Source organism: Aptenodytes forsteri, unplaced genomic scaffold (genome assembly GCF_000699145.1).
Source record: "Aptenodytes forsteri isolate BGI_AS27 unplaced genomic scaffold, ASM69914v1 Scaffold168, whole genome shotgun sequence".
NCBI lineage: Eukaryota > Metazoa > Chordata > Aves > Sphenisciformes > Spheniscidae > Aptenodytes > Aptenodytes forsteri.
Window position 1 is genome coordinate 817,396 of NW_008796047.1, and position 15,198 is coordinate 832,593.

General features: G+C 46.1%; 1 protein-coding gene across 1 annotated transcript in view; it reads right to left on the reverse strand.

The window, feature by feature from the left end:
• Positions 1 to 7,105: 7,105 nt before the first annotated feature.
• Positions 7,106 to 15,198, reverse strand: part of ATP6V1B2 (ATPase H+ transporting V1 subunit B2) — an 11,628-nt gene continuing 3,535 nt past the window's right edge. The window contains exons 2-14 of the mRNA XM_009286194.1: positions 12,597 to 12,652; positions 11,744 to 11,842; positions 11,005 to 11,098; positions 10,827 to 10,904; positions 10,161 to 10,300; positions 9,928 to 10,029; positions 9,444 to 9,541; positions 9,068 to 9,191; positions 8,477 to 8,627; positions 8,023 to 8,105; positions 7,829 to 7,933; positions 7,471 to 7,600; positions 7,106 to 7,352 (exon numbers count right to left, since the gene is read on the reverse strand). Of these exons, the coding sequence (XP_009284469.1) occupies positions 7,210 to 7,352; positions 7,471 to 7,600; positions 7,829 to 7,933; positions 8,023 to 8,105; positions 8,477 to 8,627; positions 9,068 to 9,191; positions 9,444 to 9,541; positions 9,928 to 10,029; positions 10,161 to 10,300; positions 10,827 to 10,904; positions 11,005 to 11,098; positions 11,744 to 11,842; positions 12,597 to 12,652 (1,403 nt within the window). The 3' untranslated portion in view covers positions 7,106 to 7,209. The remainder of the gene's footprint in view (positions 7,353 to 7,470; positions 7,601 to 7,828; positions 7,934 to 8,022; positions 8,106 to 8,476; positions 8,628 to 9,067; positions 9,192 to 9,443; positions 9,542 to 9,927; positions 10,030 to 10,160; positions 10,301 to 10,826; positions 10,905 to 11,004; positions 11,099 to 11,743; positions 11,843 to 12,596; positions 12,653 to 15,198) is intronic.

The window sequence follows — 15,198 nt, forward strand, 5'->3', positions numbered from 1 at the left end:
CCCGGCCCCATGTCCTCCCCAGCCAGCGCTGTATGATGTGATCGCCCAGAGGCGTCGACGTGCTGCCTTTGCACAACGCTGTGTGTGACCGTCCGTATCGCAGGTGTGTCGCTCCCGGTGTGAGCCGCGGCCATGCTGCCCGCTCTGCGGCTGGCCAGGTTCAGCCTGTACATATAATTATTTTTCTGCAGGTTTTTTGGATGTTATTTCTGGTGACTGATGTAAACTACTGGTAATTTTATGTTTTTATTTATAAATAAATTTTTAAAAACTTATTTAGCCTCTTTGAGCGTCAGGCTTCGCAGCATTTGGAGGGTGTTCATCACCGGTGAGCGGCAATGCAGGACAGTGCTTCACCGTGCCCCTCTCACATCACCCCCACAAGCCACCAACCATTTATCGTGACACACCAAGGTCCCCTTTGGGGACATCCTTCCACCTGGTCCTGTTTGTTTCCAGCCCCGCAAGCGCTTTGCCGCGTGGGCGAGCAGCATTATCTTCGCTGTGCAGCTGGGATAACCCATGCATGGAAAAGCAGCAACTTGCCTCCGGCGAACACGGGGGTATTGGAGAGGAGGAGATAATCTGCCTGGCCCCGCTCCCAGCCTGCACCCCACAGGCTTTGCCCTCCTGCTCTGCAGGTGAGACCGATTTTCATCCCGACCTCACACAGCCCAAAAGCCCCCAGCCCCGGCAGTCCCCGACCCACCGTCCCCGGTGTGGGCAGGTCCACCCCCCCTGGCCGGCAGAGCCGGAGAAAACAATTACAGAGGTAGAGATACAGTGGAAACGTCTTAACGAAACCGAGGACGTTTTGACTATTTAAGCTGTTTTCCTCCAAAGCCAATCAACTCGGAGCCTATTTGCACTGCACGGATCTGGTGGTTTCACAGGTCTAAACAGCACGGGGGGAGGCAAAGGGGGAGGTTGGGGGGCAGAAAATAGGGGGAAACACTCATTGCAGAAAACACTATTCATCCTGACTCATCTGGCTGTTTCCATGGGGTACTCACCCCACCACAGTGCAGGGCGGGGGGCCCAAGCCACACAAAAGCTGCTCTGTGCCCCCCGAAAGGGCACCCGGCAGCGGCACCCAGCTCCCGCCAATGCTTTCCAGGGAAACCTTGGCTCTGCTCACGCTGCCCGAGGCATGAGGGAAATCTATTTTTAGAGCCTTTGAAAACTGCTGAGCAGGAAGGAGATAGAAAACCACATGTGAGGGTTCTCTTTCTCCTGAGCGGCACCTTCTGTTACAAATCACCTCTGACCATCGCCTGCCCCGGCTGCAGGGTGCTGCCGGCTCAGCTGAGTCCTTCCCAGGCTTGTCCACGTATCTGGGTCAGGGGAGCAGCGAGGAGGAGACCCCCAAGCCAGCTGTTATCCCAGGGGACATCCCTGTCCCGCAGAGGTCGCAACCGAATTGCGGATACTGCAGCACAGCAAAGCAGAGACTTACTGGGGCTGAGCAGCAGTAGGGTCAGGACAGGTCCAGGAGCAAGTGCAGCATCCCTGAGGGCACATACGCTGTAAGGACAGCTTCTCGGCAATGCCTAGGACACTGGGAAGCCAAAACCCCAGCCCTGGGGACCCTGGGCTGCTTCTTCCATTAAAAAAGGTGAGGGTCCCACCCCTTTTCCACCAAAACCCTAATGAAGCTACTGATGAGGAAAAGCTGTGTCCTCCCCGCAGGTAGGGCTCAGAGCTTCCTCTGCTTCAGGCGGCAGAAATCAGGTAGCGGGCACCGCCTGGCCCTTGTAGGGCTGTTGCACAAACAGAAGCACAGCGCCAGCGTTAGGATGCTGTGAGATCACAAGGAAAGCTGAGCAATGGAGGACAGCCATGGCCAGGGCAGCCCGGTCCCTGCTGCAACCCCGCTGCTTCATGCCCAAGAGGAGGCACGTTCAGGAAGGAGCAGAAAGCCCCGATAATGCCGGGGTAAAGCCATTCTCTCATGATACCCAGTGCTTCCTCTGTGGCAGGTTGAACACGAATGGGATGGCATCAGTGTGTGTCGTGGCTCCTGGGCTGAGGAAGCGTCCAGACGAGGGGCACGGTTGGCTCAGGTGTTGGGGGGCAAAACAGGAGAAGCAGCACCAGCTCGTGCATCTCCCGCACAGTCACTGGGGTTCCCTGCTTCGCCTGTGCTTTGGGTTAGCTCTGCTCCAGCTGCCCGAGCACCAACCGTCCTCAAACAGAAGGAGTTTGAATTAGTTGTTGAACTAATCAGCGGATGCAAATAAGCTTCAAGACGGAGAAAAGCTAATTTGCATCTTCTTTTAACACCCGGTGCCAGTGCACCAGTTTCTGGCTGGGGGGGGGCAGAGTCAGACTGAAAATCTCAGCAGAGACAAGACCAGGGCTGCCTTTGAAAGAGCAATTAAATCGAGCCACCTCGTGCTCACAGGGTGATAGAGGGTCGGAGGCAAAGCTGCTTTTGATGTGCAAATAACCTGCAGCAGCTCTCCCCACCAGCCTGCTCCCCTGCCTTACATCTGCCAGTCCCAACTGAAAACCCAAGGGGCAGGGTGGGGGAAACGTGTCCAATGTTTGCTCTCCTCCCCTTCTGAATGAGCTGACAGCTGGCGTGTGCTTCTCAGAGGGACCTGACTGGCTGACATCAGTTGGCGAAGGGGGTAAGACCCCCAGGCAGTCCTCATTAGTCATTACCAAAAAAAAAGAAAAAAAGAAAACAGTGTGTAAATGCACTAAGGCAGCAGCTGGGAGATCAGCACGTCCCATTTAGCATGGTACCTGCTGTCTCCACGCCATGAAATATTGGGCTGTTTGTTTAGCATCCGGCTAAGCGCCATGTCAGGAGCTGCCTGATGATGGCTCACAGCGCAGCCCAGCCCGACGCCACACAGAGGGGCTCCCCTTCCTCCCGGTGCTGAGTGCCCCTTTGCTTTCCCACTCCATTTTCCTGGCGAAGGGCTATGTTCTCGGCTCAGTGCTAAAATAGCTGTGCTGCAAGCCCCAGCCTGCTCCCCGGGCCTCCGGCTGATGGGAGCTAAAGCTATTTTTGTCATTCCTCCCTTACAGGGCCCTGTGCCAGGCTCAGGCTGTTTGCTACCTGGGAGCTTCTAGTCTGTAGGACAGGCTCTGCTGCAACCTGGGGACCTGCCTGCGCACAGGGTGCCAGCGATGCCCTGCCTGTGTTGGCAGATGCGTTTTCTCCAGCAGCCAGGAAACACGAGCCAGGAGGAAGACAGAGATTTCTGCCCTGCTTCAAGTCTCCAGAGCTGGAGGAGAGCAGGCTCAGGCGTGCCCTGCCATCCCGGCAGGAGCCACTGATGGTGAGGAGCAGCGTGGCACGGGCAGCGCAGCCGCTGCAGCCCAGCCGCTTGAGTGCATGAGTCCAGGGAACAGAGGGGACAGGTCAGAGCTGGATGTTGCTGCCAAACCTCTGCCAGATACATATGCCTCATTAAACCAGAAGTCCTAGAGGTTTAAACAGCAAGTAAGCCTGAATTAACTCCCCCAGAGAAGAGCTGAAGAGCCTCAGCAGGCTGGTTTTGTGCCTATAAGCACAACCTTCTCCCTTGACCTCACGAAGCCAAGCAAACCAGAACCAGCCCTACCCCTGGTCCCCACAAGCACCGTTCAAAAACTCAGTGCATTTGAAGTCAGTGGCATCCAAGCAGTCTAAGAAGCATCACTGCGTGCACTGCTGCTTCCAGTGGGTCTGATAATTTCTGAAGCAGTTATTGCGCACTGCTGTCTAAATATTTAGTTGAAAAAAAAGTTATTTCCAGGTGATACAGGGTCTGAAACAGCATTGCCCTTCTGGACTGCAGCAACACGGCTGGTTCAGGAGCCAACATGTGGCAGCTCGCTCCATCCCCTCTCCGCTCGCTCCTGGCCGGGCGTGCAGTGCCACTGCGTGGCTGCCGTGCTCCATCCAGCACTGCGCTCGCCGCAGCCCAGCCAGCCTCTCCTCACGACGCAGGCTGAGCACGCAGCTCCCGTGTGCTGCAGACAACAGCTATTTTATCCCCGGCACAAAGCCACCCTCGCTATTTATATTCAACCCAAACCTTTGTCTGGCCCCGGTGAGCCACGCTATCATTGACAGCTTGCCTGTGCACCGGAGCCGCTCACCAGCCTGCCCTGGGCCGCAGAATACATCTCATTCTTTCCCCTTTGCTCCCACCAGCTGCAAGTTAGTAGAGCTTAATCAGCATGAATATTCTTATAATTGCAGAATTCCTTTTGGTTTGCACCTTCCAGGAGCCACGTTGTCCATATGCAGATGCTTGCAGGTATCTCGTGAGAGGCAACTGCCTCGCTCCGCAGCACTCACCCACCCTCGGCAATGCTTGTTCAACCTTTGTCCCCAAAACCTATCACCTGCTGAAGGATTTCAGGAATTCACCGGACTTTGGAATTTCTTCTTACTCGTGTTTTCAAAACCTGCATTACTGAGCACCAACGGCTGCCATCTGTTCATAAAGTTATTCTTGTGCCCTAACCACGGCTCTTCCTCAAGACAAAGTGACTGTAACTGAGGGGGTAAATGGGTAGAAAAAGTCGAAAGAAGTTAGAACAAATTTCACAGCCATCAGACATGTTTTTAGCATACTAGATCCTCCTTCCTCCACATTAAATGAACAGTCTTTCAAGCTCTGTGGGACAATCAAAGCCTTTATTAATACTGAGGATATGGGATTTGTTACAGTGTCTCTCCTGGTAAAAAACACTGCAGGAACCAGCTTGGACATTTAAATGAGGTTTAAAAAAAGTTAATGTCTTTATCTACTTCAAGGACTTGTACTTCTGTACAAGAAACAGCTGAAATTATAGCACAGTACAGCATTTAATAGAAGACCTGAGACAGCCTCGGGCTTTCCTCAGTCAGAACAAACTCTGGTTTAGAGAGACTGCGTCGGTGCAGCTCAGCACATCAGGGCACAACTCTCTAAAGATGGATAGCAAAACCAGCAGAAAGGAAAGGTGCTTTCTTCCCTCATTAAGTGACTGGTTTTGATGTGCACATTGTTCAGCAAAGGAAGGTATGTTTGGGTTTACCTCCGCTCTCTGGAGTACACCAGGAAGAGTCCCAGATCTCCCTGTTTCACGCTGTTCTCAGTCTCTCACCTTCACCAGCCATGCTGCACCCCCAAAGCAGGGAAACTCTTACAACAGGTAACTCATGGAGAGGGACCGACACCAGGAATTTAAGCAGTCATGCCCCAGGCTGTCTGCACAGAACACCTGAATGAAGCTAGGAGGCCCCCCCTCACCCTTAGCAGTACTGTTCATACAGAAAATTTAAAGTCAACATATGCCTAAGCTCATTTTCAAGAAGCCTTTTAAGGTTTCCTAACCTCCTCTAGTGCAAACTACCCGTTAAGACGCATGTGGAAACAGGTATCACGTTACTCTCCAACATTCCTGCAGAGCCTTTCCCCATGACTGCACCACCCACCCACTCCACCGGCACAAAGCATTCAGTCCTGAAGCTGAAGGCCGAATCCCGATCAACAAAAGCGACCAGCTCTAGTAATAATGTGGGGGTGGCTCAAGTGGCCCTCACTGCACACCTAGAAATGGAAGCGAAAAGTGTTTTCAGCACATTATGAAGTAGTTTTATTCATGCAAACAGGATCCTCGGTGGCAAAGGACATCTTGGCCACTGCCGAAAGACCTGAAGTTGTTTTTAACCACAGAATCACAAAAGCTTCCATTTTGTTCAACACCTTCCATATTTAATTTATTTAGATATTCTCTACATTAAAGTATTGTCATGCCAACAGTTCCAGCCTCCCATCCCTACCTCAAGAAAAATAGACTTGACACAGCTTTAGGGTGGAAAGCACTGGAATAAAGTTGCTATTGCGTCCAAGTTACAGAGAACACTGAACAAACTATAGAAAGAACTGCACATAGGAGACGTCAGGGAAAGCTGGAATTAGTACGCTGTCGTTTGAGTCATGTTAGCACCTTCCTAGACAAGCACTGAAGGCGTTTAGAGAGGTGCAACATGCTTTGGTTAGCTAGACCAGAGCTTAGACTACATTAAACCTGGAAAAAAGCAAGTAAGCCTGCCAGGACTGGGCTCGGAGCCTCATCTGAACCAATTTGAAGAAAAACAACACTGAATTGACTAGCCAAGTTTGCAGTGTTTGGGAATGCTGAGCTCTCCTGGCTAGCCAAATCTGTGCCTGGAGTGCAAACCACAACAGTTTCAAACATGACTCGGGACCCAGTGCCACCTAGAGCATGCTTCATAACAGAATTCAAAATATCCATTCACACATTAAGTTGCTTTCTCCTGTTGCATTGCTTAGTACAAGACATAACTTTAAAAGCTGACCTCCCACCAGTACAACTGTGTCAGGTGTAAGAGTTTTTTCACATCTCAATCCCCTTCAGTAGCAGCACAAAGCCTTGAATTACCTACAGTTTTGCCCGCTGGGACACTACTGATCTCGGAATGCTTTAGCTGCTGTTTTGTGTCTCTGGCATTTCCAGAATTCAAAGAAAAAAAAAGGGTAAGTACAAAACTTACTCTGCAAACTTCAATTTAAACCCTTTAATTCAGTAATTAAACCCTATCATGCTACCTTCAGGTAGCAACCCACTGGCCTGTGACCTCTGAAAAGACCCTTTGCTAGTGGAAAAGCACCTAGCGTGCCTACAGTGTCCTCAGTTCATGCATACCTTTAAGAATCTTAAGCCATAGCTGAAAATCGGTGACTTGCATTTTTCAGAAAGGTATGTTGTCATGTACCACGCTTTCCACATATTAGCCTAGTCTTCAGGCACAACAGCAGGACAGCAGAGTGCCATCTGTTCTACCAGCAGCGTGGCAACTGCGTACGATCAGATTGAGCAGATGCTTTGGACAAAGAAGTCACATTTGCTCTTTCATGTTTTTTAAACCATGTGCTCCTGGTTTGAAAGCAAAGATTTGCAATTTCTGGTAATCCTCAGACATTCCCTTGAAATGTCTATAAAAGGTCCAGTTCAAAAAGACAAGCTTCGTGATAGCTATTGCACATTTGTAAGAGCTGGCCTAAATATTCTCCTGAAGATCCAGGCTTTGGAAGAAGGGATATTTTAAAAACTGGTATCAGTGTACATTGGAACACTGGCACAAATGTCACCTATTCTTGGTTTTAATTGTAAGGGCGACAAGTAAACACCAACACATGAAAAAAGAAAACAAACAGCATTTCACAGAGCAAGGAGTTGGAGACGAAGCTGTAGCTAGTGTTTTGCAGTCGAATCTCGAGGATAGAATTCAGCCAGTGTTGACTGAGGAATTCTCTTCAACATCTCCTTGGGGAAGATTCGCAAGAGCTGCCATCCGATGTCCAAGGTCTCGTAAACAGTGCGATTTTCATAAGGACCTGCAGAAAGCAACCACAGACTGAAACGTGGGGCAGGAAAGTGTCTCACCACCAGGGAGATCTGAGAACAAGACCCGGTGTTAACGCATACTGTGATGTTCTTGAAACAGACACTTACCCTGAGCAATGAAGTTCTTCTCAAACTTCTGCAGGAACTCCAGATAAAGAAGATCGTCTGAGGTAAGAGCTTCCTCACCAACTACAGCCTTCATAGCCTGTACATCCTTTCCGATAGCATAGCAGGCATACTAGAAGGGATAGAAAGAAGTGCTTTTACCTTGATCATCCAGGTAACCGTTTCTGTTCAGACCCAAACAAAGGGTCTCAGCTTGATGACACTAAGCATTCAGCCAATGCTTTTAAATCCGCCTCAGGAGTGTTCTGGATCACAACTGTTTGGCATGCCCTTTACAGGCTGTTTAGTGAGCGGTATATTTGAAATATGCCTCTGCTTCTCTGAGGAGGTTTTTACATACCAGCTGGTTGGATACATCTGCATGATCCTTCCTGGTCATACCCTCTCCAATAGCTGACTTCATCAGTCGAGACAAGGAGGGCAAGACATTAATAGGTGGGTAAATCTGGAAGACAGACATCCAAGAATTTCAACATTAATACCTCAAGAAGTACAGAGTAATCTTAAATATGTTCTAACCAGCGTGGTACACACCTGTCTGTTATGCAGCTGCCTATCCACATAGATTTGTCCCTCAGTGATGTATCCAGTCAAGTCAGGAATAGGATGAGTAATATCTGTGGAAAAAATGGTTTGACAGGTTTCAGATCTTTTATATCTGTTCTAGCACTGATGCAGCAGCTTTTTGCAGTTAAATGACTCCTAAAGTAAGATGCCATCAGTTAGTATCCCCACATATCACTAAATGCTCTTATGCAAGGATTAGAGCTGTAGGCACTCCTTAGAGGGCTGGAGAATGGTCCTGAAGTCTGAAATGGGCAAAGCATTTCTATTAGCAATATAGACAGAGAAGGTAGCCAAGAACTGCAATATTCAAAACCTAAAGGCCGCAGGACCTCCTATCTTGCCGTGTGTCCAAAATAAGGCAGGTTGCTCTAAAGGAGTCCTTTAAAGTGCTATTTATTAGAAACACTTGAAGATAACTCACCATCATTGGGCATGGTAAGAATGGGAATCTGAGTAATGGAACCATTTCTGCCTTCCACACGCCCAGCACGCTCATATATAGTAGCCAAGTCAGTGTACATGTAACCTGGGAAGCCACGACGGCCTGGCACTTCCTCTCTAGCTGCTGAAACCTGAGGCAATCCAGGAGAAAGGTTTCCAAGAAATCAGATCACCCTCACAGACCCGCTGTCTCCCCTCATTAAGCTACACTAGTGACTTAAAAGTACTTCTTCCTGTAGGCAATACCAAAATACAGCCCCACAAACCGCTGTTAAGAGAATTATGTCACCACAACCATGTATGACAAGACAAGATGTCAAGCCGAATCAAACTATAATATCAAATTGCTGAAGGCCGCTAGTCAAGTTAAGTTTAGCTATCACAGAAGCAATAGCTGTTTGACTGCTGAACATAATCCTGGACAATCAACAAGTAACTAAAAGCCTCGCTGGCTATTTAAGAACATTGTAATGAATACTAACTGTAACAGCTTGAGCAGAAGTTTACATTCTCACTTTCTATTAGGAACCCTTTCTGCCAACACCCAGCACACGAGTTAATAAATGCGTACCTCTCGCAGAGCTTCAGCATAGGAGCTCATATCTGTCAGAATGACCAACACATGCTTCTCACACTGATATGCCAAGAACTCCGCTGTTGTTAGAGCTAGACGAGGTGTGATAATGCGTTCAATGCTGAAATAGAACAGTACGGCATTATTTATGACAAGTGCTTTAAAGCTGCAAGGTAACAGTTTGAAGTCACAAATACTTTAAAACCCTCTGAAAATCTGCTATGTGCACCGACTGGAGTACCAGCATTTCATATTCAACTTTGCTGCAAAATGCCAACATAAGCGACATCTGGCAGGACACCAGTAAGGCTTCAGCTTCCAGTTTACTTGTTCTTCTCAGCCTTTTCCCAACCAACATAGTGTAACTACTTACGTTGGATCATTGGCCAAATTCAGGAACAGACACACATTGTCCATGGACCCATTTTCCTCAAAGTCTGATTTGAAGAACCGAGCAGTTTCCATGTTCACCTAAATCACAATACTAAGGCATCAGTTCCAGACCAGATTTTAGGTTACTACATTTTGCATCATATTAAGGTCTAAACACCTCATTAATAATCCATAAGCAAAGCTCTCTATCATGAGGACTCCCGTACATTCCCAACAGAATGAGTTATTTCTAGAATTCCAGGCTAGAGATTTTAAGTTTAAGACACTTTATCCTATCAGACACACTTTGTGACAGTATTTCTGGCCATTTGGGATTTTCAGCCATTCAGCCAGCCAGTTTAGCACCATTTAGTTATATACACAAGACCTACTTAGAATACTTTCAAAAAACTAATGTTCAGCTACTCTCAGCATCGGCTTATTTATTACTCAAGCATCATTTTCCTCCAATAATACTGACTTACACCCATAGCAGCAAACACAATGGCAAAGTTTTCTTCACTGTAGTCCATCACATCTTTGGATTTCTTCACCAAGCCAGCTTGGCGACATATCTGAGCTGCAATCTAGGGAAAAAATGTTTCAGTTCATCTGAAATATATTTGATGCTATTACACAGACCAGAATTTAACTTAGCTTACTTCTTAACACCAGTGAAATGCAAGCCACTGTTTAGAGAGTAGCTTTGAGTACTCACCTCATTGTGGGGCAAGCCAGCAGCTGAGAATATGGGGATTTTCTGCCCCCTGGCAATACTGTTCATACCATCTATAGCAGAAATGCCAGTCTGAATCATTTCTTCTGGATAAATACGACACTGGGGATTGATTGGCTGACCTGTTATATTTTTTAAGAGAACACATGTTATGCTATGTGCATGTTTGAAGCTTGATCAAACTACCACTGACCCTGAGCACTGACCTAAGGCTCATGTCAAAAGGTGCGAACCCCACCATTAGGCCTACAAATCTTTAGATGTGCCTGGTCAAACCTGAGCCTTTTGTAGATCCCAAGACTCTGGCATTCTGTGGTCATGTAAGTGGCAAGAGTGCTTTCAAGAAAAGCCTGTCAGGTTATTAGCTTTTTATCTTTGGAGGCTGTATAATTAAGATAGTCTACAAATACTTCAAAAAAAAAGAACAGCTTCCAAGCATTACAAAAACCAGTTATTTTCTGCTACCTCATGTCCCTGCACTTGTATAAATTTGATTTGAGTGTGATGCCACATCAACACTTAAAAGTAAGATTAAACTCCCCCTAACAGTTAGATCCTATGTTCAAAACCAAATCTATTGTAACATTCAGAAATCAGAAACACCAGATTTGTCTTTAACTCCATACCAGAAGTGGATTAAGAACATACCCATTATGTCAAGGAAATCTTCAGCCAAAACAATGGGGCCTCTGTCTATAGGTTTTCCTGATCCATTAAATACTCTGCCTACAAGAAACAGCAATAAAATCAAAATGTAAATTAATGTGAAGATAAGTTAACATGTGATAAGTCTGTTCATTCTTCAAAGCAATATGCAAGTACTTACCAAGCATATCCTCAGAGACAGGGGTTCGAAGAATATCCCCGGTAAACTCACAAGACGTTTTCTTAGCATCAATACCTGAAGTTCCTTCAAATACCTGTAAATATACCAGAAGAAAAAAAAGACACAGGAAAAAGGAGTTAAGTATTGTGCTTTACAAAACAACATACTAGAATGCTGCTTCACAGCTTGAGAACTTGATCAGCCACAGGGCAGAAAAGCAAGGCAGCCCTCTGCAAGAAAAGGATTTCAAGAGCCGCTTGCTAGTACAAAACATCACATAAAAACCTACTTTAAACAAAATCCATGAAGTGTATCAGCAGCAACCAACAAACCCAGTGCCATTCCTTTGATCTCAAGTATTTCCCTTTGCCAGCAGGGTAAAGTTCTTCAGATAAGAAGAATTAATATTAACAAGAAACAGCTGCTTAGAAGAAATACCTGCATCCACATAGCATAGGAGTTGATCTTGAATCTAATACTGTATAATTACAGTACAACTCCTTTAATCTAGCAGCAAAGAAATCTACGGGGGGATGCAAATAAAAATGTCACTGTACTCCAGCTTTCCATCTTCTAAAATTGTTCATGCCCCTTGCACTTGGAATAAGTAGGTGACTTTTTTTTTAATTTACAGTACCAAAAGAACATATCACAAGATAGATTTGACATGGCTCAGGCACATGCTAATTAATAAAATATTTTTCTGTTGCAACAAGAGACACTCCTTCCCTAGTCATACCTGAACCACAGCTTTGGAGCCACTGACTTCCAGAACCTGCCCACTTCTTCTTGTGCCATCAGGAAGAGTCAAGTGGACAATCTCTGCGTACCTAGGAAACTGAAGATGAGCAAGAAAGATGGTGGAAAGCATTAAAATCCAGAAGAACAGTCACGAAACAAAAGTTATCAGTTTCAAGCCAGCTTAAGCTTAGCAACTAATCAATTATTTTTAAAAATAATTTTATCAGAACAAAACTCATTCCAAGGCAATTAAAATTTATCAGGCTAAAGCCATTTTTACAGGGACTATACAACATTTGCTCAGAGTTGCAGGCTGCAGAAAGACCTGACAGAACCCATTCCAAAAACCCTAGCAGTCCTGAAATACTAATGGAAAGCTACGATGCAGCATCTGACAAGAAGAAAGAGCTGGCTTTTGCCTGTACGTAGCATCAGTTGCTTGCCTTCAACAGTAACTTGCCAGTAATTTGAAAACAAGCCAAAAGTGTTTACAGTTCCCTTTTACAGGGCACTTATGCTTTGGTAGCAGAGGTCAAGAACAAAGTGAATAGGTATGTTTCTGCATTCAAGTTTAGACAACATTTTGGGGATTTTGGTGAAACTGAAACATTGTTTCCTTTCTTTCCCCCAACAGTCTCAACAACTCTCCCTTTCTTCCAGGACACAGACAACTCCCCTTAGCTTTACAGCAATTTGCATGTTCTCATTTATCTCAGCAGTCAGAAACATATCTTGTATTAAAATTGCTCAGTGGACCCATGAATTTCACAACAGCCGGATTTAACCTGTCACAGCTTTTCTTGTAAACTCTCCCTCAAAAAGCTTCATTCATTAAGAATCTGAGTCTTTACCTTAACCTGATCCAAGATAACCAGGGGACCATTCACACCCGACACAGTTTTATAAGCTGGAAGAAAGCAAGCCACAAGTCAGGTACTTCCTAGAACATCAGAAATATCCCACAAAGTTTTCAAAATTTCATTCCTATCACCAGTCTCAGGTCTGCAGATTTTGGGCCTGGCTCTGTACTGCTTTTATGTTTATTATGAGCTCTACAAGAAGGATTAGGTACTGAACTGTGCGGCCAGCATTTTTTGCTGCTACTTGCAAAGCACCTGAGGTAACATTAAGATATACGATACTGCCATTTTCTTGTCCATCACAGAAGTCTATACCCAGGGATAATTTGAATGCCATCAGAAACACCAATACATTGTAGAGTTGACATTTTAAGCTAAGAAAAATATACAGTTGCAAGATCTTTAAAAAGCAGGGATAACAACATCTAATCTGTGATAAAGAAAGTGCCACTGCAATTTATGTCCAACAAATCGTGAGAAGACCTTAATATCAATACTCAACTTCTAGGCTTTGTTTTTTTAACCACAGAAGTGTCCTGCTCCATGACACTGAAACAGCTCATGTGAAAGCCTGTCCTTAACAAAGCAAACAGATGTCGTGCTCAAAAGCTGATCAGCGGAGCTTCTACAGTAAGTTGTGGGTTTTGGCACACTGCTAAGAAGAAACCTTATAATACCTTTCCTGTCTCCCATGAAAAGGTCAATGCACTATACTGTAAAAGGTTGAATTTCACCTTAGCCAAACTCCTCCTGCTCTTGAGTTGTCCTGGTTTAACTTAAGGATTGACACCTGATTGACACCTGATAGAAGGCCACAGCTAGCCAGCTCATCAGAAGGCTCATGTCTTAAACATCAGCAGCTCAAGTATTAGCACTACATACAACTTTGAGGTATCGCATGCCCAGAATTCATCACTCTGCTATCAGCCCAGTGGAAACGCTGTGAAGACGTAGTAAACAGTCCTCCTGCGCTGCTCTAAGGACACACTAGCATCCCAGCTAGAACCCAGCATCACTTGATCCACAGATAAAAGTAACATTGAGTCAAAGCTTTATCATGGTCACAAGGAGCAGTGACCAAGAGAGTGACTGTTAATCACTTATCCCTGGGACGGAAAAATGAGCAAGTGAAGCCATTTGCAGAACAGGAGAGACACCAGCAGCCGTTCTTGGTCACGCTACAAGGCAGAGGAAACAGGCTCTCGTGGTACTAGGAAAGATCACAAATTCCACCAGCACCAGGCCACAGGGAATCATCTGGCTTAGACACTTCAGTCTGCCCAGGTTTGGCACGCTTACATGCGTTGTCTAGACTGTCAACAACGCGGTATTTACACTTAAGCAAACAGTTTGAACTGTTGCAATGTAATCTCTTAATCAGCAATAATCAAAACTGCATTAGATAAGGTTTGAGGGTCACTGGGTGTGTAAGATAGTCTAAGGCTGGAACTCCTACTTCTTAGTTTTAGTCTTGTCAAAATCCTGCTAAGCACCCTGAGACACAACATGTGTCCCTAAATTAGTCTAATCAAAAGCACAGGCTGGCCTGCTCCTTTCACCTGAGCAAGGAGAATTACACAGACATTATGCTACGAAGACTCTGCTTAGACTGCAAGTGCTTGCAGCACACTGTCCACAAGAAGTGGAAAACATTATCTTGAGCAAAGCCTTTCATCTCATGACTGTCTCATGAGCACTTCCTTCTCAGTCAACAGGAAAGGACTTACACTCCTTGCTTTGTCCACACGAATATATTTCCTTGACATCAATCAGCATCAATGCCCCTTGAAAGCAGCTTGCCACCGACTCAAAACTCCTGTTTCCCATAAGATCAACCAGTTCTATGACAAACCAAAAGCAACCGAAGTGTTTTTCATATCCAGCTTGCAAGCAACGTCAGTTTGGGCAAAAGCCAAACTCTACATAGAAAAACATTAATTGAATACAAAGTCCAACCATGGACATTGGCTCCAACCATGACAGAAGCCTCCACTCCAGAATAAAGCAGAGCAGTAGACTTGGGGGTACAGGAATGGTAATGATCGATCTGGCTTTCAAACCAGACTGACATTTTCAAAGAAACCATTGCAGAGAAGCTTCCTGGCTACCACGTGGTAAGTACTCACGCTATTTAGGCGTACAGGTAGAGTCACTCATGGAAATAATACCTAGATCAAAAAAGAGGCCAGAAAAAAAACGCACCTTCAAACAACTTTGACTTTCCCCCTACTACACTGCAATAAAGGTCATTTTATTTTTTTATACAAGGATATTGTATTTCCCCTTTTTCATCAGATTTCTCAACTTCATTTTAAAGGAACAGAACCCACACCACCCCCCACAATTCACAGCAATTTTCAGTTCCTGCCAAAACGTAAGTTTTTCACGAAGGACACTGAAATGGCCTATGTTACCCAGCGGGGAAGAGCCTCGTGGCTCCAGCGTGACTAACTTAAGTACTTAGGCAGGACAAAGCCGTGAAAAGCACCGCTGCAGCACCCGGTGCAATCAGACAGCGGCCCGCAGCCCTCCAGAAGCCCCCGCGCACCTCCCGGCCAGCCCGGCGCCCGTGCCCGAAGGAGGGCCCGGGCGA